The sequence below is a fragment of the Garra rufa genome, chromosome 7, assembly GCF_049309525.1.
Source record: "Garra rufa chromosome 7, GarRuf1.0, whole genome shotgun sequence".
NCBI classification, from domain to species: Eukaryota; Metazoa; Chordata; class Actinopteri; order Cypriniformes; family Cyprinidae; genus Garra; species Garra rufa.
In genome coordinates this window covers 15,278,961-15,305,318 of record NC_133367.1, presented here as the reverse complement: position 1 = coordinate 15,305,318, position 26,358 = coordinate 15,278,961, and the positions used below count along the sequence as shown (strand labels likewise).

The 26,358-nt window shown below is 34.3% G+C and overlaps 1 protein-coding gene across 1 annotated transcript in view; it reads right to left on the bottom strand.

Annotated features, from left to right (window-relative positions):
* Positions 1 to 26,358, bottom strand: part of LOC141338727 (uncharacterized) — a 228,224-nt gene continuing 201,866 nt past the window's right edge. Inside the window, exons 16-36 of the mRNA XM_073844341.1 lie at positions 16,049 to 16,219; positions 15,110 to 15,283; positions 14,793 to 14,963; positions 14,467 to 14,637; positions 12,474 to 12,647; positions 9,985 to 10,155; positions 9,690 to 9,863; positions 9,010 to 9,174; positions 8,534 to 8,707; positions 8,182 to 8,352; positions 7,571 to 7,744; positions 7,216 to 7,389; positions 4,976 to 5,146; positions 4,462 to 4,635; positions 4,091 to 4,264; positions 3,549 to 3,722; positions 3,281 to 3,454; positions 2,619 to 2,792; positions 1,987 to 2,160; positions 1,511 to 1,672; positions 1 to 1,372 (exon numbers count right to left, since the gene is read on the bottom strand). Of these exons, the coding sequence (XP_073700442.1) occupies positions 1,234 to 1,372; positions 1,511 to 1,672; positions 1,987 to 2,160; positions 2,619 to 2,792; positions 3,281 to 3,454; positions 3,549 to 3,722; positions 4,091 to 4,264; positions 4,462 to 4,635; positions 4,976 to 5,146; positions 7,216 to 7,389; positions 7,571 to 7,744; positions 8,182 to 8,352; positions 8,534 to 8,707; positions 9,010 to 9,174; positions 9,690 to 9,863; positions 9,985 to 10,155; positions 12,474 to 12,647; positions 14,467 to 14,637; positions 14,793 to 14,963; positions 15,110 to 15,283; positions 16,049 to 16,219 (3,580 nt within the window). The 3' untranslated portion in view covers positions 1 to 1,233. The remainder of the gene's footprint in view (positions 1,373 to 1,510; positions 1,673 to 1,986; positions 2,161 to 2,618; positions 2,793 to 3,280; positions 3,455 to 3,548; positions 3,723 to 4,090; positions 4,265 to 4,461; positions 4,636 to 4,975; positions 5,147 to 7,215; positions 7,390 to 7,570; positions 7,745 to 8,181; positions 8,353 to 8,533; positions 8,708 to 9,009; positions 9,175 to 9,689; positions 9,864 to 9,984; positions 10,156 to 12,473; positions 12,648 to 14,466; positions 14,638 to 14,792; positions 14,964 to 15,109; positions 15,284 to 16,048; positions 16,220 to 26,358) is intronic.

Genomic DNA, 26,358 nt, shown 5'->3' with positions numbered 1-26,358 from the left:
TGGAGATCAATAGCCTTTTATTAAGGTCAATACTAGTCAGTGTAAGAAGAAATGCCCTATGAGAAGAGAAGTAGCAGCTCAGAACACAGAAATCACTACTATATATCTCCTTCGCTGCCTGCTCAAGCATTAGCATACCTTTCAGTTCCCAGTTGCACCATGTACTTATTGATCAGTTCTTAACGGAAACATAGGAGGTATAGTTCAGCCTTGCATATAAAACTATGATTATAAGTTACACAGTATGAGAAGAATGAAGATAGAAAATTAGGTATATGATCCTAGATTTACAATATGCCAATACATAATATAGTACAATGCATGTTAAGCATAAAGCACCGTGAAAGCAACAACTTCAAATGCGGGAAATTGTGGGTACATAAATGCTGTCAACTGGCCAAATACTAAAGATTCAAAGCATTGTCTTATGTACGGAAATATTAGTTCATTATGAGACATAAGGATACGAAACTTAAAAAAAATTACAAAAATTTAAATAAATATATTTTGTACATAAAGTGTAAGAAAAAATATGAAAAAACACTGATAGGACCTGTTTGAACCCGTGTATATGTAGCCCACAGTTACTAAATTTTCATTTTAGCCTTTCAGTTTGTATGACTTGAAATAACCGTCATGAGCTATTTTCTAATTACTTCATTATGGATGAATTCAATCCAAACGTCATGATGTAGACTCAATACAAAACTAAAGCCTCATTCAGATTGCCCAATATCCGGATAGAATCTTAAAGGAGTCCTATTATGCTTTTTTAGCTTTTTGAACTTTAGCCAGTGTGTATGTTTGGGCGGGCAAAAAAAAAAAAAAAAAAAAAAAAAAAAAAAACATATTTTGGCATGAAACCATGAAAAATCTTCGACAAATCCAATCTGACCGGTCAGACTGAAACGGATTCCCAGGAATCGATTTGAATAGGATTCCAAACCACATATTGTAGCTTGAAACAGATTTGCACAAATCGGGTTTCATGTAGTTCATTGCTGTTTAGACTACCTAAATATGATTGGATTTGCATAAAAATCGGATATGGCCTGACAGTCTGAATGAGGTTCAAAAATAAACGTAACATTTCTCACGTGTTTCTATTAATACTGCATTATTTCATTTGAAGGTTTGAGCCTTTTCCACCTGTAAACTTTCGATTTGTTTAGCTTAGCTGTAAATTTGTCATTGTTTTTTTTTTTTTTTATAACAGTACTAAATGGAGAAATCCTAATTTAATGATGACTTTTCTTGTTCTGTTGACTCCACAGATTCCTCCTGAGCTTTAGACCAGGATGTTAACCACCCACTAAAGCTACCAATGTAGTTCACACCAGCTCTCCAGCTGAGCAAATGTTCCGTCTCCAGGCTGTAACGAGGAATCAGAAGAGAACAACGGTGTTAAATAGAACAAGTTTAAAATTAGTTACTATATTTCAATTATTCTGAGTACAAGGTTCTGAGTATTGAAGTGGACTTCAATAAAGACTAAAAATTGTTTACTCACCTCAGGTTACAGTTTGAGTCTCGTAGCACATCACTGAGCTGCTTCTTTGTGTCTCCTATTTTATTGTTACTCATTTCAAGCTCTTTTAAAAACAGCAGTGCTTTTGTTTCAGCCAAAGACTGAGCCAGACAAGCAACATCTGTAATGCCACAGTCATTTAGACTAGAAAAAGAAAGACAAGCAGACAGAGGAAGAAAAATTATTTTTACTTTCTTGATACAGTCACCCCACTGTTGTTTACTCTGCCATATTTAATTTACACATTTTTTCACGACTGTTTCATGAGGTTCGTTGTGTAACACTGCACATTTAAAGCTAATGAAATTATCACCTGTTTGCTACGGTCAGGTGTTTATTTTTACACTCTGCTTATATCAAAACACAATAGGAATTTTCCACAAATATACTGTGAACTTAGACTCTTCATGAGATATTGAGAAAAAGCATTTTCTTTCTTGTATGTGAATGTTTCTTACCTTAATCTCTCTAGTGTACACTGTGAATTATTAAGTATGTCACACAGGATTTGGACTCCTTTGTTCTCTATTTTATTCCCACTGAAGTCCAGCTCCCTCAGGTATGAAAGGTTTAAACACAGAGCTGAAGTCAGGATGAGACACTGTTTCTCTGTAATTCTGCACCCACACAGACTAAAGACAGAAAGAGAAAAGACAATAAATCATATCCATGTTAAGTTTCCATGTGAGAAAAACCTAATTACAGAAGAATTACAAAACAAATGAATTGTGAATTAAAAACAATGTACTGCAGATATAGAAATATGTGAATTGTAGAACTGATTGAACATTTCAAACGACTATTTTTTACAATCCTACTGTAGAATTCCTACTTGTGAAAATCACAATCTCAATGTCGTTTTAGTGGTTTGAAGAAAGCAAAGTCAAGTTATCTTTACTGCATGCCGATGTAGTTTGTTACTGTTGCTATTATAAATCACAATAGTCTGCGTTTACTTCGTAAGCAAACCTCCAAAAACATTATTAACACTTTTAGATTTCATGAAAAGCACAATCAATGTTACAGAAGCCATTTAAATCTGTCAGAATTCATTGTCATGCAAGTTTTTGTACAGTGTTATGATACTAACTGTAGTTTTTCCAGCTTGCATTGTGAACTGCTCAACAGAGCACCAAGGTTTTCAACTCCAGAGTTTCCTGGTTGATTCTCACTAAGGTCCAGTTCTCTCAGGTGTGAAGGGTTTGATTTCAGCGCTGAAGTCAGGATGACACACTGTTTCTCTGTAATGCTGCACTTACACAAACTAAAGACAAAAGAAAATGTTAAGTTCATATCTAAATTAACTGCATCATGAATAAACACCATAATGTCACTTATACTCCACCAAAAACCTGGAAACTTAATTATAAAACCATAAACCAGGACTTGAGGATACAAATTACAACCCAAGTCTGGAGCATGTACACACTTGCACATAGAAAGTTTGTGAATATAAATGTAGATTAAGATAAAATACAAGATTAACATTTTGTATTAGAATTACAATTGTACATCTTTTTTAGAGTCTAGTTTACCATTGCATTAATAAAAACAGATTTAATGAAAAGTACCATTAGTCCTGCAAAAAAAAAAAAAAAAAAAAATTAAAACACATAACTGTCAGAATAATCTACTGTCATTCATGTTACGCTAGCTATTTTCAGAAATAAGTTTTGTTTGTTTTTCACTCTAACTAATAGCATAATAAAAGTTAATCACACTGTAACTGGCATACAGTATAATGATACTAACTCTAGCTTTTCCAGCTTGCATTGTGGGTTCATCAGTAGATCACTGAGGTTTGTCGCTCCCAACTGGCCGAGTTCATTCCCACTTAAGGCCAGCTCTCTCAGGTGTGATGGGTTTGATTTCAGAGCTGAAGTCAGAGCTGAACAATCATCAGCTTTTATAGCACAGTACCTTAACCTGCATTCATAGAAATGAGACAAATAAATGTTTTATTTTGTTAAATTAAAATACAAAAACACTCATTTCATTGTTGCACATGAATGTTCCTCACCTCAATCTTTCCAGATTAGAGTGTGAATCCTTCAGTATATCATAGAATTTATTCACTCTTGTGTGTTTAAGTACATTCCCACTGATGTCCAGCTCTCTCAGGTGTGATGGGTTTGATTTTAGAGCAGAAGTCAGCAAGACACACTGCTTCTCTTTAATACTGCATTTAAACAGTCTGGAAACAAAAACAGAAAAGAAAATGATTATGATACTTGATCTAATAAAAAAAGAGCAAAAGAAAAGCTGTTAATTGATTTTTAAGCTTTGGATGCAAAAAGCTGTTGTTTTCTCATTATTCATTTTTTTAAACAGCAGACATAAATGTATTTTTGTCTTGTATTCATTGTTGCAGCAAATGTGAATCTCATAATGTCTCTGCAGAACATGTATAAAACCAGTCCTATTTATATTTAGATATGCTAATAAATGTGACAGAAATACAGTTGCAGTACAAATGCAGTGCTACATTTTAAATACTGTAAGCTGTAACTAAACAGTCACTTTAATCCCACCGTAACTGCTATACAGTATAATATTACTAACGCTAGTATTTCCAGCTTGCATTGTGGGTTCATCAGTAGATTGCTAAGGTTTTCGAATCCAGAGTCTTCCAGTTTATTCTCACTCAGGTCCAGTTCTCTCAGGTGTAATGGGTTTGATTTCAGAGCTGAAGTAAGAGCAGAACAACCTTCATCTGTCATATCACAGTCTCTAAACCTACATTTGGAAAAAGAGAAAGTATCACATAAAACAGAAGCAGCTAACTCTTTATACTGGAAAAAGATCATCTTGACCTCACCAGATCGCAAAATACTGGGGCTGTTCAGAATGCGATGAGGTACTTTTTTTTTTTTTTTTTTTTTTAAATGAATTGATTTTGAGCATTTTGATTCTTGTATGTGAATGTGACTGACCTCAATCTCTCCAGTTTACAGTGTGAATCAATCAATAGTTCACAAATGTGCTTCACTCCTTTGTTTTCTATTTTATTTCCACTAAGGTCCAGCTCTCTCAGGTGTGAAAGGTTTGCACGCAGAGCTGAAGTCAGGATGAGACACTGCTTCTCTGTAATACTGCATCCACACAGACTGAAGACAGAAAGAGAAGAGACAATGAATTTGATTTATGAAGATCATCTAAGGTTTTGGCGGATTTGGATCATTTGCATGACTGAAATTCTCTCAAACAGCAGTTATGAAACATTACTTCTATTCCAAATGCATGATTGAAATAATGAATGAATGCAACAATTACTGACCCAAGATCAAACTGACTTGGCCTACTGTTTAAAGCTAAATGCCGTTTTATGAGTATTTGTGTTTTTTAATGGCCTGTTTAATTTGAACACTTAACATTGTGACATCTCTGGCTCAAACAAATGGGAAAATTGCATTTTCAAATACATGTTAAATGATGTAAGATACTTACATCAATGCATGGAGTTGACAATGTTTATCCTGCAGTAGAGCAGCGATCTGATTCACTCGTGTGTCTCCTAGTTCATGTCCACTCATATTCAGCTCTCCCAGAAGTAATGGGTTTTCACCCTGAACTTTAATCACATATTGACAGGCTTCATCCGCAGCAGGACCCAAAAACCTGTAAAATTAAAGTAGGATTTAGTTTAATTCTATATTAAATGTACATTGCCATACAAAACATTTTAAGACAGAACTGGAACAAGATCTAGTTACTGTTTAACTTTGAACATAAAAAACATGACTTTTTGACATCCAAGTATTTATTTTAATGAAACGGTGTTATAGGGAAAATGTCATGAGGAGCAGAAGGGTACAATACTGATTTTCAGTACAAATATGGACAGCGACATTAAGGTTACAAAATGTTATTATATCAAAAAGAGGGAATATTATAAGAAAAAATAAGATGATGGTGATAGCATGAAAATGTGGCACACACTAAATGACATAACTTTCAAGGGTGTGTAAACAATAAGGGGCAGTTTATCAATAAACCCTTAGGTATATATAAAAACACTTTTTTCATTAAGAAAGTGAATCATTAATGATCTAGCCTGTATATAGTAATTACTCCTTGTTTTTTCTTTGAAAAGCTTGTTAATGTAAGACATGATTCCAAAACAAGTCAAGTGAGTAAGTATCACATTTATACTGCGTCCACAAACAAAATTGATGAAAAAGACTATACTTTATTGCTTGGAATATGATTCCCATAAATATACAAGAGAGTAAGGGTGCTTTCACACAGAGTTTACTAAAAAGAACGTTTTTGAACAACTCACTTTCACTGTTTGAGTGTCCGCTCGCGGCCGTCTTGCCAGTCAAGAGGTATTGATCTCCGAATGCGAGATTCTTATATATACATTTTTCTTATATGAAGCTCTTTTTACAACTAGAAGGTTAATATTGTTTTTCACTTGCGACAAAACAAGAATTAGCCGTGCATTTATATGGAAATATGCTTTAGGAGCTATCCATCTTTACTCTCCTCAGTATTACCATTACGTCGCATTCGGAGATCGATACCTCTTGACTGGCAAGACGGCCGCGCACGGAGACTCAAACAGTGAAAGTGAGTTGTTCAATAACATTCTTTTTAGTAAAATCTGTGTACACACACAATGTTCTCAATGTTCGAGTTCATGTGTAGAGACCCAGGCGATACTTCTAGCAAAGTTTCATGGTGTGTCGAGCCTTCTTAGTGTTGTAAAAATATCGATTTTGATACGCTCAAAAATATGCCCCTAGTTCTCCCATTCACCGGCCACTGACCACAAAACTAAATCACGGTCAATCTCAAAAACGGCTCGTTTGTCGTAATTTTGCTTTTAGATATAAGTTTGTCTCGTTTACAGTAAAAAAAAAACAAAAAAAAAACAGCCCAGGTTAAAATGTTAAAATGTTCAATGTTGAAAATAAACAAAAGGACTTCATGGACTGAGTAAAGCATTTCAACAGGAAAGATACGCGTCAAAACTTGTGGACTAACTATAAGAAAAGTACATGTTCCTTACATAAACAATAAACATTAACAATCTGATTAGTATCAAGACCTTTATAGACACAGTTTGTGAAGAACTGGAGACTCATACATCTGATGTAGAGTGATACAATGTTGAGAATATGGGCTTAAATGTGTTTCAGAAAAGGTTAATACCAAACTTCTGAATAAAAGCACATCTACCCAGCAGGCACAGGACGTCAACATGACGTCAGATTGACATTGTACCCCAACCACTATAAAGGCCATCAGACGTTGGATTTTGGTTGCCAAAACTGACAAATAAATGTCAGTATTTGACGTCAATATTGGCTTGACGTTGGATTTTGTTCACTTTCCAACACAACCTAAGATCAACCAAATATCAACGTCATTTGACATCGTTATTGGACGTCAAAATACCTTTGTCCTTAAACGTTGGCTAGACATTGAATCTTTGTCACCTGGCATCACGACCTAAATCTAACCTAATATTAACATCTTATGATGTTTTGTGCCTGCTGGGTATAATGTCTATTTAAACTGAACTGCAGCTTGAACCAAAACTAAACTGTGCTTACATTTGTCACCAATAGCACAGAAACCTTAGATGCATCCAATTACAGCTTATTGTATTACTGAAATAATATTTTGTATGAATATTGAGCCTGCGTATCATATATATTGTTTATTTGATCATGTCTCACCTCAGTGTCTTCAGTTGACAGTTTGGATCTTTTAGAAGATCACTGAGCTCCTTCACTCCTGATTGTCCAGGATCATTTCCTGTGAGATCCAGCTCTATCAGGTGTGAAGGGTTTGATCTCAAAGCTGAAGCCAGAGCTTTATAACCTTCTTCAGTGACACTGCAGTTTGAGAGTCTATAGGAAAACCAAAAACTTAAAGTCTCAAATGTATTCAGTTACTCACTTAGTAAAAACAAATTACATTTTTTCAGATTATGATATTTACAATTGTGCCAACTAAATGCAACATTGATTTAAATATAATATATTACTGTCCAAATTGTCCTGTTCATTTTTAAATTCCCTAAATTCAAACCTGAGTATCTGCAGTGTACACTGAGAGTTTCCCAGTAGAGAGGAGATTTCAGTCACTCCAGAGTTTCTGAGATTATTTCCACTCAGATCCAGCTCTATCAGGTTTGAAGGATTTGAATTAAATGCTGATGCTAGAGCAGCACAACCTTCTTCTGTAATACTGATGCAATTAAACCTGTAGAAGAGAGAAAGACAAATGAGTGATACGTACAATTATGCAACTTGTAGCTTTGGCTATTGCAATTTTAGTCCACCAACGTGAGATCTGCATGATAATATTTATTTTTTTTGTGTTTGGCTTTTGATTTACACACTTACTAAAATACTTACATCAGCTTTTTCAGTCTACACTGTTCATTCTTAAACAGAGTTGAGAATATTTTCATTCCTGAATTTCTTACTTTAGTCCCACTCAGATTCAGCTCTGTCAGATTTGAAGGGTTTGAATTTAAAGCTGCAGTCAGAACACAACAATCTTCTTCTGTGATATCGCTGTTATTCAGACTGTGTTAACAGAAAATGCAGAAACAACATTTACAGAGAGTTGCATAAAACACACTGAGCAGCAAATTCAAAAACATTAAAAGTTATCATATTAGTAATAAAACTTACATCAGTTTGTTGAGTTTACAGTGGTTATCCTGCAATACCAAAGAAAGTTTCTTCAATCCTGAAGGTCCCAGTTCACTTTCACTCAGGTTCAGCTCTCTCAGCAGTAACAGGTTTTCACCCAAAACTCTATTCACATCCTGACAGGATTCATCTGCAGGAGAACTTAAAAACCTGCAGAACAGATAATGAAGCAGGATTCAATTCAACTAAGCTTGGTGTGATAAAAAAAATAACAGAGAAAAATGGTTTATTTTTAATATACCTCGACACGAAAGATTGCTTTAGTGAAGTAATATTTGTATTTATATTCAACAGAATGTCACTTGTTTTGTATCATTTCAGTACATCTCACCTCAGTGTCTTCAGTTGACAGTCTGGATCCTGTAGTAAATCATTGAGCTCCTTCACTCCTGATTGTCCAGGATCATTTCCTGTGAGATCCAGCTCTATCAGGTGTGAAGGGTTTGATCTCAGAGCTGAAGCTAGAGCTTTATAACCTTCTTCAGTGATACTGCAGTTCGAAAGTCTGCAGAAAGACAAACAACAAAGATCAAAACTTGAATTTATTAGTATTAGCTTTCCTCACACCAACTGGATATTTATATTTCCCAGCACCTCAAAAGTGCAATATGTTTGTCAATGCTTTATAAATCTTTCTACATAAACATGTTTTTCACTACTGTAAGTAACATTGCTGACTTTTTCCTAGTTACACAATGCCAGTTTAAAGACCAGTTGGAGCTTTAGCCTTACAACGAAAGTTGTAAAAAAAATATTATACATTTTTTAATTTAAATTTTAAAATCATGTTTAAATTAAAATTCAGACCCAAGTATCTGCAGTGTGCATTCTGAATTTCTCAGCAGACTGGAGATTTCAGTTATTCCAGAGTTTCCTAGTTGATTCTCGCTCAGATCCAGCTCTCTGAGGTTTGAATTAACTGCTAATGCCAGAGCAGCACACCCTTCATCTGTAACACTGATGCAGTTTAACCTGTAGAACAGATAAAAAAAATTAGGCTATATATGCACACACAATTACGCAACTTATTGCTTTAGCTGCTACTTTTAATCCACCAATATGAGATATGCATGATAATCATACTGAAAATTAAAACAATATACAACTTTGAATAGTAATATTTAGGATTTTACAGTAAAATACTTTATAAATGCTTAAATACTTCAAATAAAATTGAACAAGTAGTTTGGAGATTGGATGGAATGATACAGTTATAAGTTATAATGTAGTAATAAGTCTTATTTCATTATCTTAAAATGTAAAACCCTCAACCTTTTAGTTTTAGTGAAAAAATGCACAGGGAAGACACTTTAAGTCTCTGTGTTTACTTCACAACAGTACTATAAACACTTTGCCACGAATCTGGTGAAATGCTGTAAACATCTGTCCACAAAAATGTTGGAAATTCCACAAAAGTAAAATTAAGTGAACCTTCCAAATGCATGTTATAAAGAGTAATTAATGGGATACACTTTTAAAATACTTACTTCAACGTTTCCAGCCTACACTGTACATTTTTAAACAGAGTCAAAATAATCTTCATTCCTGAGTTTCCTAATGTATTTTTACTCAGATTCAGCTCTTTCAGATTTGATGGATTTAAATTTAGAGCTGCAGCCAGAACACGACAACCTTCTTCTGTGATACCGCTGTTATTCAGACTGCATAAAGAGAAAATACATTCAGTTTCCCAGTATGTATTAGTTGACAGCTGAAAATCTCTTAGAAAAGATAGATAAAACACACACACACATATACATATATGTATATATATACTCTTACATCAGCGTGTTGAGTTTACAGTGTTTATCCTGCAGCAGAGCGGCGATCTGATTTATCCGTGTGTTTCCTAATTCACATTCACTCAGATTCAGATCTCTAAGGAATAATGGATTTTTACCCACAATTCCAGTCACATACTGACATGCTTCATCTGCAGCAGGACCCAAAAACCTACAGAAGGGAAAATGAAGCAGGATTAAATTTGGTTTTCTACTTAACTTGGTGAAAAACGGTTCTGAAACTCTTAAGGGTTTATATTAGATTTACTTTACTGCAACAAATTGTAATCCTAAAATATTTTTATTAGGGATGCACGGATACCACTTTTTCCAGTACTCCCCCGATACCAATACTTTTTTTTTTGTTACTTACCGATTCCCGAATACCGATACCGATATTTTTAAATTTACTGGTATATTAGTAAAATATTGGGTACAGAAACTATAATAATATGTGTAATAGTAGTTTGTTAACTTCATTTTATCAAATAGACGCAGTCAAACCTACACTTATTCAGACACCTTGACAATGTCTCACATTGTCACAGTTTATTAGCTATGGTTTAGAAAAGGGTAATAAAATATGACAAGAGTTCAAATGTGTCAGAACAAATTCATCTTGATAATTTGGATTACTTTAATAGGAAGGTACGTAGTGCATTACAATCAACCAAGTTAGTATGACAATATATACACAACTATCAACACTTTGTCAGGTTCATCCTTAGCCTCAATAACAGCCTGTAGTCTCCTGGGCATGCTGTTAACCGGGTATATGCAAAACTGAATTTATAATTGTTGGTCCCAAATTATCAATTTAGTGGTAGTCCACTGTATTAAACTTTTTTGGGTATATTATGTCACAGTTTACTTTATTTAGATATGCTCACTTATTTAAATGAACTAGTGTCCCGTACCCACATGTGGTGTCTGAATAGTTTTCGGTTTGACTGTATATCCCTTCAGTTATTTCTACAGTTAATTATGCCCATTAAAAAGTATTTTACAAGTTTTTGTTACTTTCACAGTTCATTTTATGCTCTATGGTACATCATCTTTAATTCAATAGCATTAGAGCTATTCCATTGAAGTGGCTTATTACTGTAAATTTAACGTTTGTTTTTACCTTTTCATTTGCTTAATGATGCTCAGAGGTGACAGGAGTGCAATCAAATTCCTAAATTCATGTTGAGATTAATGTTTTAAATCTACATTTTTTAATACAGAAATATTAAAGATTTAATTAACTGCCATCAGGTGGGGGCAAGACACAGATTTAATTACTGATTCATTTCATTCATTTGATTCGTTCGAACGGATGGTTCGTTCAGGAATAAAGCGAGTGACTGTCTTTATGAATAGGAAATTGAATAATTTCACTAGATTCGTTTACAAACACACGTTCATTCATAAACGAAACACTGCTTGAATGGAGATGCACAGCGGCTCAGTTGTGATTTGTTTCAGACTAATTTTAACGACGAAATAGAGCAAAATCAGGCAATGTAAGTCACTTAATGATAACTTCTTTGTTTATTTAACTGCTGTATTAAATCAATATCTCATTTACAAACTCCCTTAAAAATGAGTAAAAGCTTAGTTTGCGATATCACAAAGCTCTATTATAATTAACAACTGTCTATACTGCACAATCAGTCTCTCTACACTTTATTTATGAAAGGATTCATTAGGCATGTCTGTGATACATTACTCAACGTTGCAAAAACACATAGAAACCTTTAAATCTCCCCTGAGCGCAAACACAAATATGCCGATCGGGTCAGTCCCACATGGTGCTCCTAAGTATTATTTCACAGTCACACGCAGTAATTTTTAGTCGCAAATACGAGTGTAATGGTCACACTGTAGAGCCCTGTCATAGTGAATGCACCTATACATTTTCTTTTAGATTTATGAATTAGTTTTAATTCACATGACGCGTATGTTAAGTGAGCGAACATCAATAAATGATACGCAACATGAGTGTGCTCTCTCTCTCACTCACACTGCCATTTAATAACTTGTGCATTGTTTTCCTTACTTTGACATATCCGACCAAACTACAAACTTTCCAGTGATGTCTGTGAGAAAGGGACATTCATTTGAAAAGCTTGCGCATATGCACCCCTGCACGCTCAATCCAGCTGTGTGCTTTGCTTATCAGCTATCAGTTATCTTGCGCACATCAGCTATACAGGCATTACTGAATGTTTAACATTATATTAATTGCTTACATACATCCTTAACCTCTAATGACTCCATTCTGCTGTTTGTTGTTCTGTTGTCGATGTTTCTTTGTCTGGACATGCACTTGTCACACTTGTGTGGTATCAGCGTTTGGTATTAGGGATTTTAACGAGTACGAGGATGAGTACAGGAGCTCAATATCAGACCCAAAACCGATACCAGTATCGGTATCGGTGCATCCCTAATTTTTATAAACAATTTACCTGAACATTATTTATTTTGTATTACTTTATCACATCATACCTCATTGTCTTCAGTTGACAGTTTGGATCCTGTAGTAAATCAATGAGTTCCTTCACTCCTGATTGTCCAGGATCATTTCCTGTGAGATCCAGCTCTATCAGGTGTGAAGGGTTGGATCTCAGAGCTGAAGCCAGAGCTTTGTAACCTTCTTCAGTGATACTGCAGTCTGAAAGTCTACAGAAGAGGATTTATTACATTTAAATGTATTTTATAATTAAATGTTTCTACAAAGAGATTTAATATCATAAAATGTCTAATGACAGTGTCTTGAGAAAGTGGCCTTATTTTAAACTGCTATAAATTGCTTTTTCTCCACATTAAATTACACTCCATACATCATGTCAAAGCACAAAACCAGTTTGCAAGAACTTTGAAAATTTATTAGAAGAAAAAAAAAACTTAAATGATTCCTTTACGTAATTATTTATACCCTTCATATCCCTACATATTCACGTCGCTTGTAGATGTTACTACACTTCGAGTGAAGTTAACCTGTGGCATTCATTTAAATAAGTATCATTTACAAAGGCACAGACCTCTCACAAAAAGTCTAGCAGCTGTAAATGCATATCAGAGCAAAAACCAATCCCTGAGGTCAAAATAACTGCCTGTGGAGCACAGAGGTATCAAGGTACAGATCTTGGGAAGAGTTCAGACACATAAAAACCATATGTAATTTGCAACAAAGTACATAAAGAACTCTTAGATAATAAGAAACAAGATTCTCTGGTCTGATAAACCTTAATTACAAAGATCATGCTCGGAGGAAATCAGGCACTGCTCATCACCTACAGAGTACCATCCTAAAAGTAAAGTGTGCAGGTAGCAGGCTCATGCTATGAGGGCTGTTTTTCAGTGGCAGGGAATGAGGGTCTTGTCAGAGTAATAGGAAGGCTCAACACAGCAAAATATAGGGAGCCTTAATGAAAACCTAGGCCAGAGCATTCAGAACCTCGGACTATGCAGAAGGTTCATCATCTTACAGGACAATTACCCTAAGCACACAGCAAGAGTGGCTTATAAACAACTCTGTGAATGGCCAAGCCACAGCCTGGGCTTAAACTCAATCAGACATTTCTGGAGAATCCTTAAAATGTGTGTCTGGCTGCATCCAAGCTGATGGAGCTTGAAAGGGGAAAAGGCGAGGATTAGAATGGCAGATAATTGCCAAATGCAGATGTGCAAAACATGTCACATCATACCAAAAAAGACTTAAGGATGTAAAAGTGCTTCATGCACTGATTTAAGGGTTTGAATACTTATTCAATGTACTTGTTTCAGTGTTTTAATTTTATTAAATTTGCAAAGTTTTCACAAATCATTATAGTGTATGGAGTGTAGTTTGATGTGGAAAAAAGGTAATTTAAAGCATTTTAACAAGGCTGCAACAACAAAATGTAAACAAAAAAAAGTAAAAAAAAAAAAAAAGAGAAGGGGGTATGAATACTTTCGCGAAGCACTATATATATATTTTTTTTTTTCCCCACTTCTTTTTAGAGGAGAAAAACATGATTAATCATCTGACGCAAGCATGTTAGTTCTTCTCATTTTGCTTACTACAGTATTTTTCTTTAATCAAAATAATTTTAATTATTTTAATAGTTAAGGCCACATATTATAATGTGTGACCACAATAACTATGTAATTACATCAAAAAATATATACAATGTACTTAATGTGGTCATATTGCATTGCAAAACACTTTTGCTTCTATTAAGGTGGGAAATGGGTAAGGTTAGGGACAGGTTTGGTGTAGGTTTAAGGGTGGGTTAGGGTGTAAGGATTGGTTCAACAGTGGAAATTACAGAAATTAATTACAAATGTAATTACATATAGTTTTTAAAAAATATATAAATACAATGTAAAAACATGTATGTACACAATAAGTACATTGTACTAAATCATTAATTTAAATGTAAGTACATAGTAGTTAAGGCCACCTAATGTAAAGTAGGACCATTATTGTTACTATTAAAATCAATCAACGATTCACCTTAGTTTTTCCAGTGTGCAGTTTGTATTTTCTAATCCGTTCTGGAGTTTCTTCACTCCTGAATCTTGCAGATTATTGTTGCTCATGTCAAGCTCTTTTAGGATGTGGTTTGATATCAGGACTGTAGCAAGTGCTGAACAACTTTCCTCTGTTAGACCACAATCACGCAGCCTAAAATGTTGAACAGGAGAGGGATAGTTTACAAACACAAAGTACTTGATTACAACATTCAGTGATTACTGAGAACTGTGTTTAGGTCACTCCATTTCAATAACATAAGATAACATAACCTAAATGTTCAATAAAACTAAATTAAAAATACTCACAGTAGTGTGTTAAGTTGACAGTGTTTATCCTGCAGTAGAGCAGCGATCTGATACACTTGTGTGTCTACTAGTTCACATTTACTCAGATTCAGCTCCATCAGGAGTAACGGGTTTTTACCAACAACTTTAGTCACATACTGACAGAATTCTTCTGCATCAGGACTCAAAAACCTGCAGAAAAGAGGATAAAAAAACATCTAAATATAGTTTATCTAGAACTTACATTGACGCAACAGTTTTGCATTAGTAAAATAATATTTCTATAAATAATTCAGCCGCATTTCCTTTATTTTCTATTACACTTTATCACATCTCACCTCAGTGTCTTCAGTTGACAGTTTGGATCCTGTAGTAAATCACTGAGCTCCTTCACTCCTGATAATCCAGGATCATTTCCTGTGAGATCCAGCTCTATTATGTGTGAAGGGTTTGATCTTAAAACTGAAGCCAGAGCTTTATAACCCTCTTCAGTGATACCACAGTCAGAGAGTCTAGAACCGGAATAAAAATGTAAAATTCAACTGATTAATTAGTGATGCAGGAATTTATCTGAACTCTTTTAATACTGCCAGCATTTTTTATCATTTTCACTAAAATTCCATGGCCCCTACAAAATGTTGTTGTATGACTACTATCTGAACAAATAACTTGTCAATTGTGGGGAAAAATTTAACATCATTAATCCCTAAAGCGATCTTCTACAATTAATTCTACAAGGAAAAGTGAAAACTGCCTTATACATAGGAAAACAAAAGGCCCAGAGACCTTTAAAATGTTAGCCATCAACTCACCTGATAATCTCCAGCGCTGTTACATTCACTTACAATGTTTCAATTGTCTAAAACTCTACAGGTGTGAAAGTCTTTCCTCTGAATGATCCGCAACATTCAAGCAACTCTACATCAGATTAGTTACATTTTTGAATGGTCTAATCAAAGTCTACACTTAAAAACCAGAACATACAATTTTTGAACACATTTTACTGACCTGAAACCGTTTAGCCTAACTTTCTGTGGTGGATTAAAAAGCCCAAAATTAATAAATAGATTTGAATTCTGACTCAATTCTAGCAACTAATGGTTGTCTAAATATATGAATATAGAAAAAGACTGATTTATTTTTTATATATATATTTTTTAAGCAAGGGTGATAGATAACTGTGAAATTCATCATTTGTCTATTTAATATACATTTAGAATATGTAATATGTAAAACAAAATCACAATTTTTAGGTTTGGTTGAGATCAAAAACTTACCTCAATATTTCCAATTCACACTTGACATTCTCCAGTCCAGTGCAGAGAAGCTTCACTCCTGAATCATTTAGGTTATTATTGTTCATGTTCAGCTCTTTCAAACTGTTGTCTGAACAAAGAACTGTAGCCAAAGCTGAACAGCTTCTGTCTGTTAAGTCACAATCATTCAGGCTACAAGGAAAAAACAAATCACATTAGATTTAATACATAAAGTATAATACATTAAAATGCATTGGCTAAATACAAATATGAAACCACCTATTACTCATTTATGGTCAGTAAAAATATTGTAAGATTGGTGGGCTAGACTGATACTACAACTATAAAATCATTAGTGTTTTTGATTAAGTGACAAATTATCAGTTTGAATTATTAATAAAAAAATAAGACTTAAATTAGCTAGCTAACAATAACTTCATATTGGAGTGAAAATAACAATGGAACAATGTGTTTATAATAAATGTTATTTTTCTTCTGCTGCTAACTAAAAAGCTGCTAAATAAACCAATTTTTTAAATGACTTACAGAGCTCTTTTGGATGTTTTGATGACTGCTGATAGTCTGATGAGACACTCATCTGATTTCTTAAATTTCTGAAGCTCAAACTCCTCCAGTTCTTCCTTTGACGTCAACAACACAAAAGCCACAGCAGACCACTGGGCAGGTGAAAGGTCAGCAGATGAGAGACTTCCTTTGTTAAGGTGGGTCTGAATGTCTTTCACCAGAGTTTGATCATTCAGTTCATTCAGACAGTAGAACAGATTGATGGATCTCTCTGGAGACAGATTAGCTTCAAATTTCTGCTTGATGTACTGAACTATTTCCTTTTTTATCTGGTCACTGTCATCTTGCGGTGTCAACAGACCTTGTAAGAGAAGCCGATTGGACTGGATTGACAGACCGAGAAGAAAGCGAAGAAAAAGGTCCAGGTGTCCATTGTCACTCTCAAGCGCTTTGTCAACTGCAGTCTTGAGCAAATCAATCATGGTTTCATTTTTGTTGCCCCGTTTCGCAAACTCATGAACAAACACACTTTTCTGGTTGATGTCTAGAAACAGATGTGCATAAAGGGCTGCAATAAACTCTTGAATGCTCAAGTGGACAAAGCAGTACATGGTAGCAAAAAAGATCCCTCTTTCCTCCTTAAAGATCTGGGTACACATGCCTGAATGCACTGATGCCTTATAGACGTCAATACCACAGGCTTCCAGATCTGTGTCATAGAAGATCACATTGTTTCTTTCCAGCTGTTGAAATGCCAGTTTTCCCAGTGAAAGTATTGCGTCTTTATCCCAGGAAATATCTGGTGTGTATTCTCCATCATACTTTCGTCTGCTCTGCAGGATCTGAAATCGGAGAAAGTGTGTGTACATTTGTGTCAGAGTCTTGGGAGTGTCTTCAGTATTTGACTCCTGCAGTGTTTTGGAGACATCATAAGCCTGACTGTTTTTCTGCTCATTATTTGTTTTCATTTCTAAAATGTTCTTGAGAACAGTGGCTGAAATCCAGCAGAAGACAGGAATGTGGCACATGATAAAAAGACTCCTTGATTTTTTAACATGATCAATGATTTCTTTGGCCTGATTCTCATCTTTGAATCTTTTCCTGAAGTACTCTTCCTTTTGTGCATCATTGAATCCTCGTATCTCTGTCACCCGATCAATACAGTCAGGAGGAATCTTACTGGCAGCTGCTGGTCTGGTGGTGATCCAGATGAGAGCAGAAGGAAGCAGATTTCCCTTGATGAGGTTTGTCAGGAGAACATCCAGAGAGGCTGGTGATGAAACGTCAGACCATGTCTCATTACCCTCAAAGTTCAGAGGAAGACGAAACTCATCCAATCCATCAAGGATGAAAAGGACTTTGTACATATTCCTCTTTGCAAGGTTCAGTCCTTTTGTCTCTGGGAAAAGCTGATTTATAAGGTCCATCAAGCTTTGTGGTTCTTTATCCTTTAAGTTCAGCTCTCTGAATGGAAGAGGAATTATGAAGCTGATATCTTGATTTTCTTTTCCTTCAGCCCAATCCAGAACAAACTTTTGCACAGAAACTGATTTTCCAATGCCAGCAACTCCTTTTGTCAGTACAGTTTTGATCTTCTTGTCTTCTTTTCCAGCTTGAAATAAATTTGTGCATTCAACCTGTATCTCTTGTGATACATGACGCCTGGAAGTAACTTCAATCTGTCTTACCTCATGTTCAGTATTGACCTGTTCAGTACAACCCTGAGTGATATAGAGGTCTGTGTAGATGTTATTCAGAAGCGTAGCATCACCTTGCTTGGCAATTCCTTCAAACACACACTGATACTTCTTCTTTAGGTTTGATTTAAGATTAATGAAGACCAGCTTGTCTAAATACAGGAACAAAAAACATATTTTCATTAAATCTACATTTTGTAAGTGACAATCTGACCGTCTATGTTCATAAGACTCTTACCTTCTATAGTATTAGCAGCTTCACCTTGCTTCATCTCTCTCAGGAAGTAGAGTGTGATATCAAGAGCTGCTTCTTTGATCCTGCACATATCCTCTCTATCTCTTACAAAGTATTGTGTGCTTTCCTTTTTTAATATTTTCTTCAATTTTTCCAACTCGTACTTCAAAAATTTTATCATTCTGTTCTCAAGATCCTAAAAATAAGCAAGAAAAAAGACATAGTACACAAATGAACCAAATTGCATTCGCACACATCAAAGATGCTTAAAATCTAAATAATTTGCATCTAGAACAAATGTCCAAACGTCATCAAGAAGAAATTTACAAATATTTTTCAAATGCATTTATTTGTAAAGCCACAATCATCAAAAGAAAACATACTGTATTTGTTTGCCATAAATATTAAAAAAGTAATGAATTTCTTTCCTACCTGGAATATGCTGTGGAGATTTTCTTTGAACGTCTTGTTCAAGTTGCACTTCTGAACTTTTGTGTCCGATTTCTCATGTTGAACCCTGTCAGCAAAATAAATCATAAATTAGAATTCTAAATTCCTAATATTACCAATAGGGTTTTATTTCTGGAAGTACTTAAGAAATTATTTTTTTAATTTCAGCACACATTCACTTTTTTTTTTTTTTTTTTTTTTTGCTGGTGGCATCCCAAATATTTTTATTGCAGTTCTTACTGAATTTTACTTCTAAAAAATTGACACAATTTATAATTTCAATAATATATTGTTCCATTTAATAGGTCACTGAACATAGTAAAATTGCTTAAGAAGGCACGATGTATATCATATATACCAACCTAATCATTCATCACAATAGGTAAAACCAAAGAATATACTTCTGATTTACAGCAAAAGATTGTTGATCTTTACACAACACAAAGTGACTTTAAGAAAATACTTAAAACATTAAATATTCTCATTTCCAACATCAGGGAAATAATTAAGAAGTTTTAATGCACTGGAGATCCAGATAAAAAACTGCTTTAAACATGATGTGTCAATATTGTCTTAATGTGCAGCAAAGAGAACAGTTTAAGTGGCCAAATACTCTTCAAAGATCACAGATGGAAAACTGCAGAAATCCGTTGAATTTTAGTGTCAGAAAAAAATATTAAAAATAAAGAAAAACTGCACCTCCATCACAACAAGTCATTTCAGACACTGTTCCAGAAACAAATCATCTGCTCTGGTGCAAAAACAAACTCCACCATATTAATTTACCATACTGGAACTTCAGCCATGACTGGCTTTTATTGCCATATAAAATGAGAATTTTTTTTTTTTTGGAGCTAGAACACATTAAAAGTTTGGTGCACACAGGGATAAAAAAAAAAAAGTGCCCCATGTCCACATTTAAATATCACCAGATGTTCTTTTTTGTGGACCTAATTTTACACCAAAAGTCCTAGACAAATTGTTCAGATACATGCCATTATGTTTTATATCAAATACCAACAGATAAAAAAAAAAAGGTAAAACTGACTTGCTCAGTTGGAAATATTATAATGGGTCATGGTTAGATCTTCCATCACCACATTGATTCAAAACAAACATCAAAATCAACACAAAAACTGGTCACTGAACACAAAATCAAGATTCTGCCATAACCATCCCAATTCCCTGACCTGAATCCTATGGAAAATGAGTGGGATAAACTGAAGGATGGATGGATGGATATGGATAGATGGATAGATAGATGGATCAGAGTAGAGAAATTACGTAACGTAATGGTATAATGCAAAACACATAAAAATACGTTTTGTTTGGTGATGTTTTTTTCTCATTGAAGTTTGGTGGATACAGTTTTGAATTGTCTGTCTTCACAGACACAGAGCTGGAGACATGTGAGCTTGAACATACACTAATGACACACAAAAAAAGAACAGTAAAAAAAAAGTGTTTTACTACAGGATACTCATGTCTGATGGCTGCACATGCTCTCACTTTCTTGTCCCCAACAGAAATACTTTTTTTGTTTACTGAACAAAATGGCGAGCAGCAATGTCCTGGCAACAAAGCTTTGTTACTTCCATAAAATTGTATCACATTTAGCCAATTTCTAAAATTTGTTAATGAATGTCTTAATTAAAAACATAGATTATGTTCAAGTCATTGCTTTGGAATATTTTGCTTCAGCATAAGGTTTAGTTCAACTGTGTCAATAAATTAACTGGTTTGAATTGAGAAAGTCTCACAAGTTTCACTGCGTTTAGTTAACTGCGTCTGACTTGATTCTTACCAAACTAAATAATTTGTGTTGAAAATTATTTCTGCCTTTAAAAACTAACATTTGTTGTTGCTAGCTGTACTGGTGTTATTACCTGTTGATGTGGAGGACAGCAGAGAGCAATGCAAACCATGGGTAACCATGCAAATCCAATGTGTAACACACATGGTTTAAAAGTGTCCACACATTCTAGCAACATGAAATTTATTTCACTTTATGGCATTTCAACACTGCACAGAGAAACATAGGTAAGTTTGTTAAAGACCACCTGTGGTAAAAATAAAGCTTTTCAATGCCTTTACATGTTTGTCTGGTGAATATTGTGATGAATTAAGATAAGTAACAGCTTTTTATGATTCGAGGAGTGCCCTTTGCATGCTTTCTTGGCTAAAATCCACTCAGAATAAAAAAAAATAAAAAATCATTCATGGATTCACTGTCCGATGACCATTTATCCAAAAACTGCTTTGTCTTTGAGTTTCAAAAGCGGAATACAGCAATCCAGCACCCACACCTTTCCAGGGGCAGCAGTTTGTAGTTTCCTAGTTTTATTTCCATACCAAAACTACATATTTTACAGTCAAAGTAATGCAGACTGATCATAAACACAGCTAAAAAGCTTCCTACCAATGTGGCCATCCTTCACAAAACTAACAGCTACCATAGTTTTAATCACAGGTAGAATGCAAAATGTTTCAATACAAGCATTTCAGTCCTATGGAATTGAGCCCACAGGAGAGAATCACCCCAATTCCATGGAAAAAAATCACAGATTTGGCAAGCCTATATCCAATACGAGCTGTATCCAAAGCGATTTAAATGCAAACATTTATTTGCTTATTGGCTTCTTGGGTGTGTCAATGAAGAACAACAACATTCAATTTGAGGCATTTATATTTTTTATGTAGTGTCAGATAAAAAAACATCAAAAAAAAAAAACAACTGACACTTAGGGCCATAATGGACAAAAATGTCAAAAAACTGTCATAGAAATGTTATATATTTGTATTTTTTTCCACTTTCACTGACTGTTGTTTTTTATCAGCATCTCTTCTATTCATAATTACCATAATTACCAAACATTCATTCATTTACAATTGTAATGCTTTAAAAACTGGTTTCTTTACATAATGCTCGCTGTCAGTGAATGAAAAAAAAAAGAAAAATGAAATACACAACCTTGTAAAAAATGGTAAAAATTTTAAATTTGAAGCCTTTCCGATAGAATGAATGCCTATTAGCAAATATTGCATCATTTTATAGTCAAATGGCCCTGGGTTAAAAAATTGCAGTTTTAATGGGTTTCAATGTGGACATTTTTGTCCTTAAGTCCTGAGTGTGAGTATCTTTTGTACGAAGGGATAAATTGATTTTTTGAAGGAAATGAGGGTGAAATATTAAAATTTCAATAAAAATGCACACCTGAGCCTAGATTTATGTATTTGGCATTAACACAGACACACTTAAAGCAAAAGAAAAAAAACTGAAATGGACAAAAATGTCCATAAGGTCGCACAAGGGTTAAGTGAAAATATAAAAATAAATAAACACAACATTCACAAAACAAGTGAAAAAAAAAAAATTATATATATATATATATATATATATATATATATATATATATGTGTGTGTGTTAGGATAATGGTTAGCACTTTGTGTCATGTTCTATACACCACAGTTGAGTAATTGGTTAATGCAATGGTACTGTATAATGCAAAGCACATGAAATACCTTTTTGTCACTAATGTTTTCTTACTGAATTCCGGTGGTGTGTTTTTTGACAAGTCACTCTTCACAGACACAGAGCTGGACACATGTGAACCTGATCTTAAGCTAATAACAAAAAAAAAAAAGGGCATATGGTTTGAAGTTTGAAACTGTTTTCCAATTTCGATACTGAACAGCCAGACAAATATATAGTCTTTGCTAACCTACATTTGAAAAATTACTAATGTTAAAGAAACTAACAAAATACCTTTTGGTAGATGATGATGTTTCCCCACTTAAGTTTGGTGGATGTTCACGTGAAGAGTCACTCTTTGCAGACACAGAGCTGGACACATGTGAACCTGATCTTACACTAATAACACAAAGAACAGAGAGAAAAATGCTTTACTATAGAGGATTTTCATGTCTGATATCTGCACATGCTCTCACTCTCTTGTCCTCCGCAGAAATGCGTGTCTGAATTTAGAATTCTCCTGGCAGTAACTCTGCAGTGCAGTGGTCAGTTAACCTCTTGAGCTTCAGTGGAAGAAAGATCAGCTCTACAATTAGTCACATGATAATTGTCACTCATATTTGATTGACCTAGAAACAGTGCAGAAATCATTCTTAATTTTTGATCATAACGTGTTCAAAAAATGTTAATGAAAAAGAAAACCCAGCTTAAATATGGTTTGAAACACAGATTTGTGATTCTCCAGTGTTCTAATGCCTACTGAACAGCAAAAAAAAAAAAAAAAAAAAAAAAAAAAAGAAAAAAAGTCTTTACTAAGCAACTAAGATGGAGAAACTGACAAAATACCTTTTGGAAGATGAGGTTTTTTTCCCAACTAAGTTTGGTGGCAGATTTAGTGATCCGTCACTCTTCACAGACACAGTGCTGGACACATGTGAGCCCGATCTTTCACAAAGAAGAGAGAGAAAATTACCACATGTCCTTCAGTCTCATATGAAGACATTTGATGTTGCAAATGGAAACTTAAATACATCTGACCTTTATCAATATCCATGCTTTCTTATTCTCATCTTAAATCGACAAAAACTAGACTCAGTTTCAAGTTTTTCTCCCCCCTCTGCGACATCTTTAGATTTTGAAGAGGTTAAGCCCTAATTTATTTATTTTTTTTTAATCTGCAACTATATTAGAACTGCACTGTCCTGGCTATTAATCAGTCTTACCTCTGTTTTTCCGAGTGACTCATCTCAGACGGAGCGTTCTTTCATTTCAGAACATTCCTGAAAACGCAGGTCCATGCAGGTTAAACAGTGAATGAAAACACTGAGAATAATAATAATTAAAAAAAAAAAAAGTACATAGGCTATGTGGTTTTCTAATAGGCACGAATTTATTCCGTTTTTATGAATCAGTCCTTTTCACTTCAACCATTATTTCACAATTTTCACAACTTCAAAGTATCTCAGTTTCAGTAAAAATTATATAAGTCATACATCCGCTGTTTTTTTTTTTTTTTTTTTTTTCTTTAGCAAAACGAAATACAGCAACAGAACCTTAAGAAGTTCACTCGGGTCGGTTTAACTCCTCTAACTGAAATACTTGGGTAAAGTCGGTTTTATATAATCCACACGTTCCGCGTTCAAGAACTCTCTAATTACATGTGCAATAAAGTTAATGTTTGCACATTCTAATCAGCGACATGATATTGACAGCCAACGACTTTTCACAATCTATCAAAATAGACAAGCATTGTTTTATGGCATAGCCTATACTTACTTGCGAACTGCCACGTACTAGTGGGGTAAGATAGGGAACGTCTTAAAAGTTGTTGTTTTTTTTCAATGTGTGACAACTACATTTTAGCCAACTAGAGATGTTCTAGCAAATCACTCACATTATGCATTCTAATGCTATAGATTTCCCCGTTAGCAACAATAAAATGGCATTATGATGTGTTTGAAAACATAATTTGAAAATTAAAAACTATGCCCGTGTACATTTGGTAATCCAGACAAGTGGAAAATAGCGTGTGATCCTCCTGAATAAGCCATATATTCACACATGACTTGTGCACAAGGAACGTACAGAATCAATTCTTTGAAACACTTTCGATTTGTGGTTGCTGTTAAACACACCTAGCGATCCTTCACAATTGTTGTTTGCCACGATTCCGTTTTGGAGAAAATCTAAATCCAATTTTAAATATTTTGACTGATCATTCCGATACCCTCACTTGGAATTAATTTGCATCTCTTTAACAGCTTACCGCTACAGAAAGAATGCAGTATAGCGATATTGTTTGTTTAAAACGAGGGGGAAAAAACACCAGGGAAATATTAGCAAAAAGCAGACATTTAAGAAAAGTGCTTGTATCTTGACTTTTGCAGCAGCGTCTGATACAGCAAATGATCCAATAGGGTAGACTGAGTACATTTGAGACGTGTAGCCTACAGTTAAAACACCTTAAATAACTCACATGAACCCCGAGCCGTAATTTTTGTTCAACATATGTGTATTCGTATTTTCTTTAATCACGGGGAATTTAAAATGCTGCGTCTTTTCACTCCGAAGATATCGACAAAAGTTATTTTTTCTGTAAGGTGAGATTTCCTTTCACCACGTCCCTTCCACAACGAATTGCTTATTATATGATTGTTAAACTTAACATGTATTATTGCAAACGTTACTCTGTGCTCTAAAAATAGACTTATTTTGTGACATTTTATTAGAAATGTGCAGCATTGTTGTCCTATTTTGTTACATGCTGTTTAATTGTAGTGTTTTGATAAGTTAACGTAAACTATGTTAAAAATATAGAGATATATTCGTGATATTTTTTACTGTCCATTATTAAAGGACATATTTTCTTACATAACATACGATTTCATGTTGGAGAAAATCCAAAACACAGTTTGTCAAACAATTTTAGTGCATTACCGCCACCAAGTGGACAAGAGTGTAAAATTCACATTCCGTAAACAAGATCATTGTATCAGTTAACAAACTTGCTGAACAGATAAAACAGTGAAACTTGGGTCCAAAATCCTTTTGACTCCTCTTTAAAAAAAACACACAATGGTGAATACTCTACAGTTACTAATAAAGCCATTACATGAATATCAACACATACATTTAACCACAACATATTAACAATTCATTGTAATTATAAAGATCACCTGATTGATTTAATACGTCTGTAACAAAAATTAATCCTTTGTTAAACCAGCCGATCCAAAAAAAAAAAAAAAAAAAAAAAAGTCTTATTTTTGAACAATGTAGCCTACAATGTAATTTGAACAATGTTGACTGTTCCAAATAACACATATGGAGGGGACATATGTTTGTAGAATAATTTTCACATATCCAAAGCCTGTTTATGAAACTTAATGGGCAGTTTGCTGCATTTAAAACCCACAGGTATGGAGCTCATATTATGACAAAACTTTTTGAATTTGAATTGTACAAATTTGAATTATTGACAAGTGTCATTTCACAAAACTGAATATTATATGGTATTTAACATAGTTCTGAATTCGATTTTTTTAAACTTGAATATTGAACATTTGAAATTGAACACAACTGAATTTTCAAATCGCAGATTTTCAAATAGACATGTATTTTTAAACAGCAGATTTTTGTTCTGATTTCAAATATTCAGTTTTTAAAAATACAACTTCAAGTTTTCAAGATGAAAAAAAAAATCGGAACATCAAATTCAGTGTTCAAAATTCAAAGCGCAGAAATTCAGATCGTACAGAAAGTAGGTCAGAGGTTATGCACAGGGAAGAGTAGATGATCTACGAAAAGTCGAACGAAGCATTTACTGTGACCGAGAGGGGGCATGTTTGGTTCACTTAGGCTAGTTTTGCCGTGGTCACAACATATTAACTAGTGGGTACGTGATAATACGCCGTGGCCACAAGTTATTATCTAGTGGGAACGTCATATTAA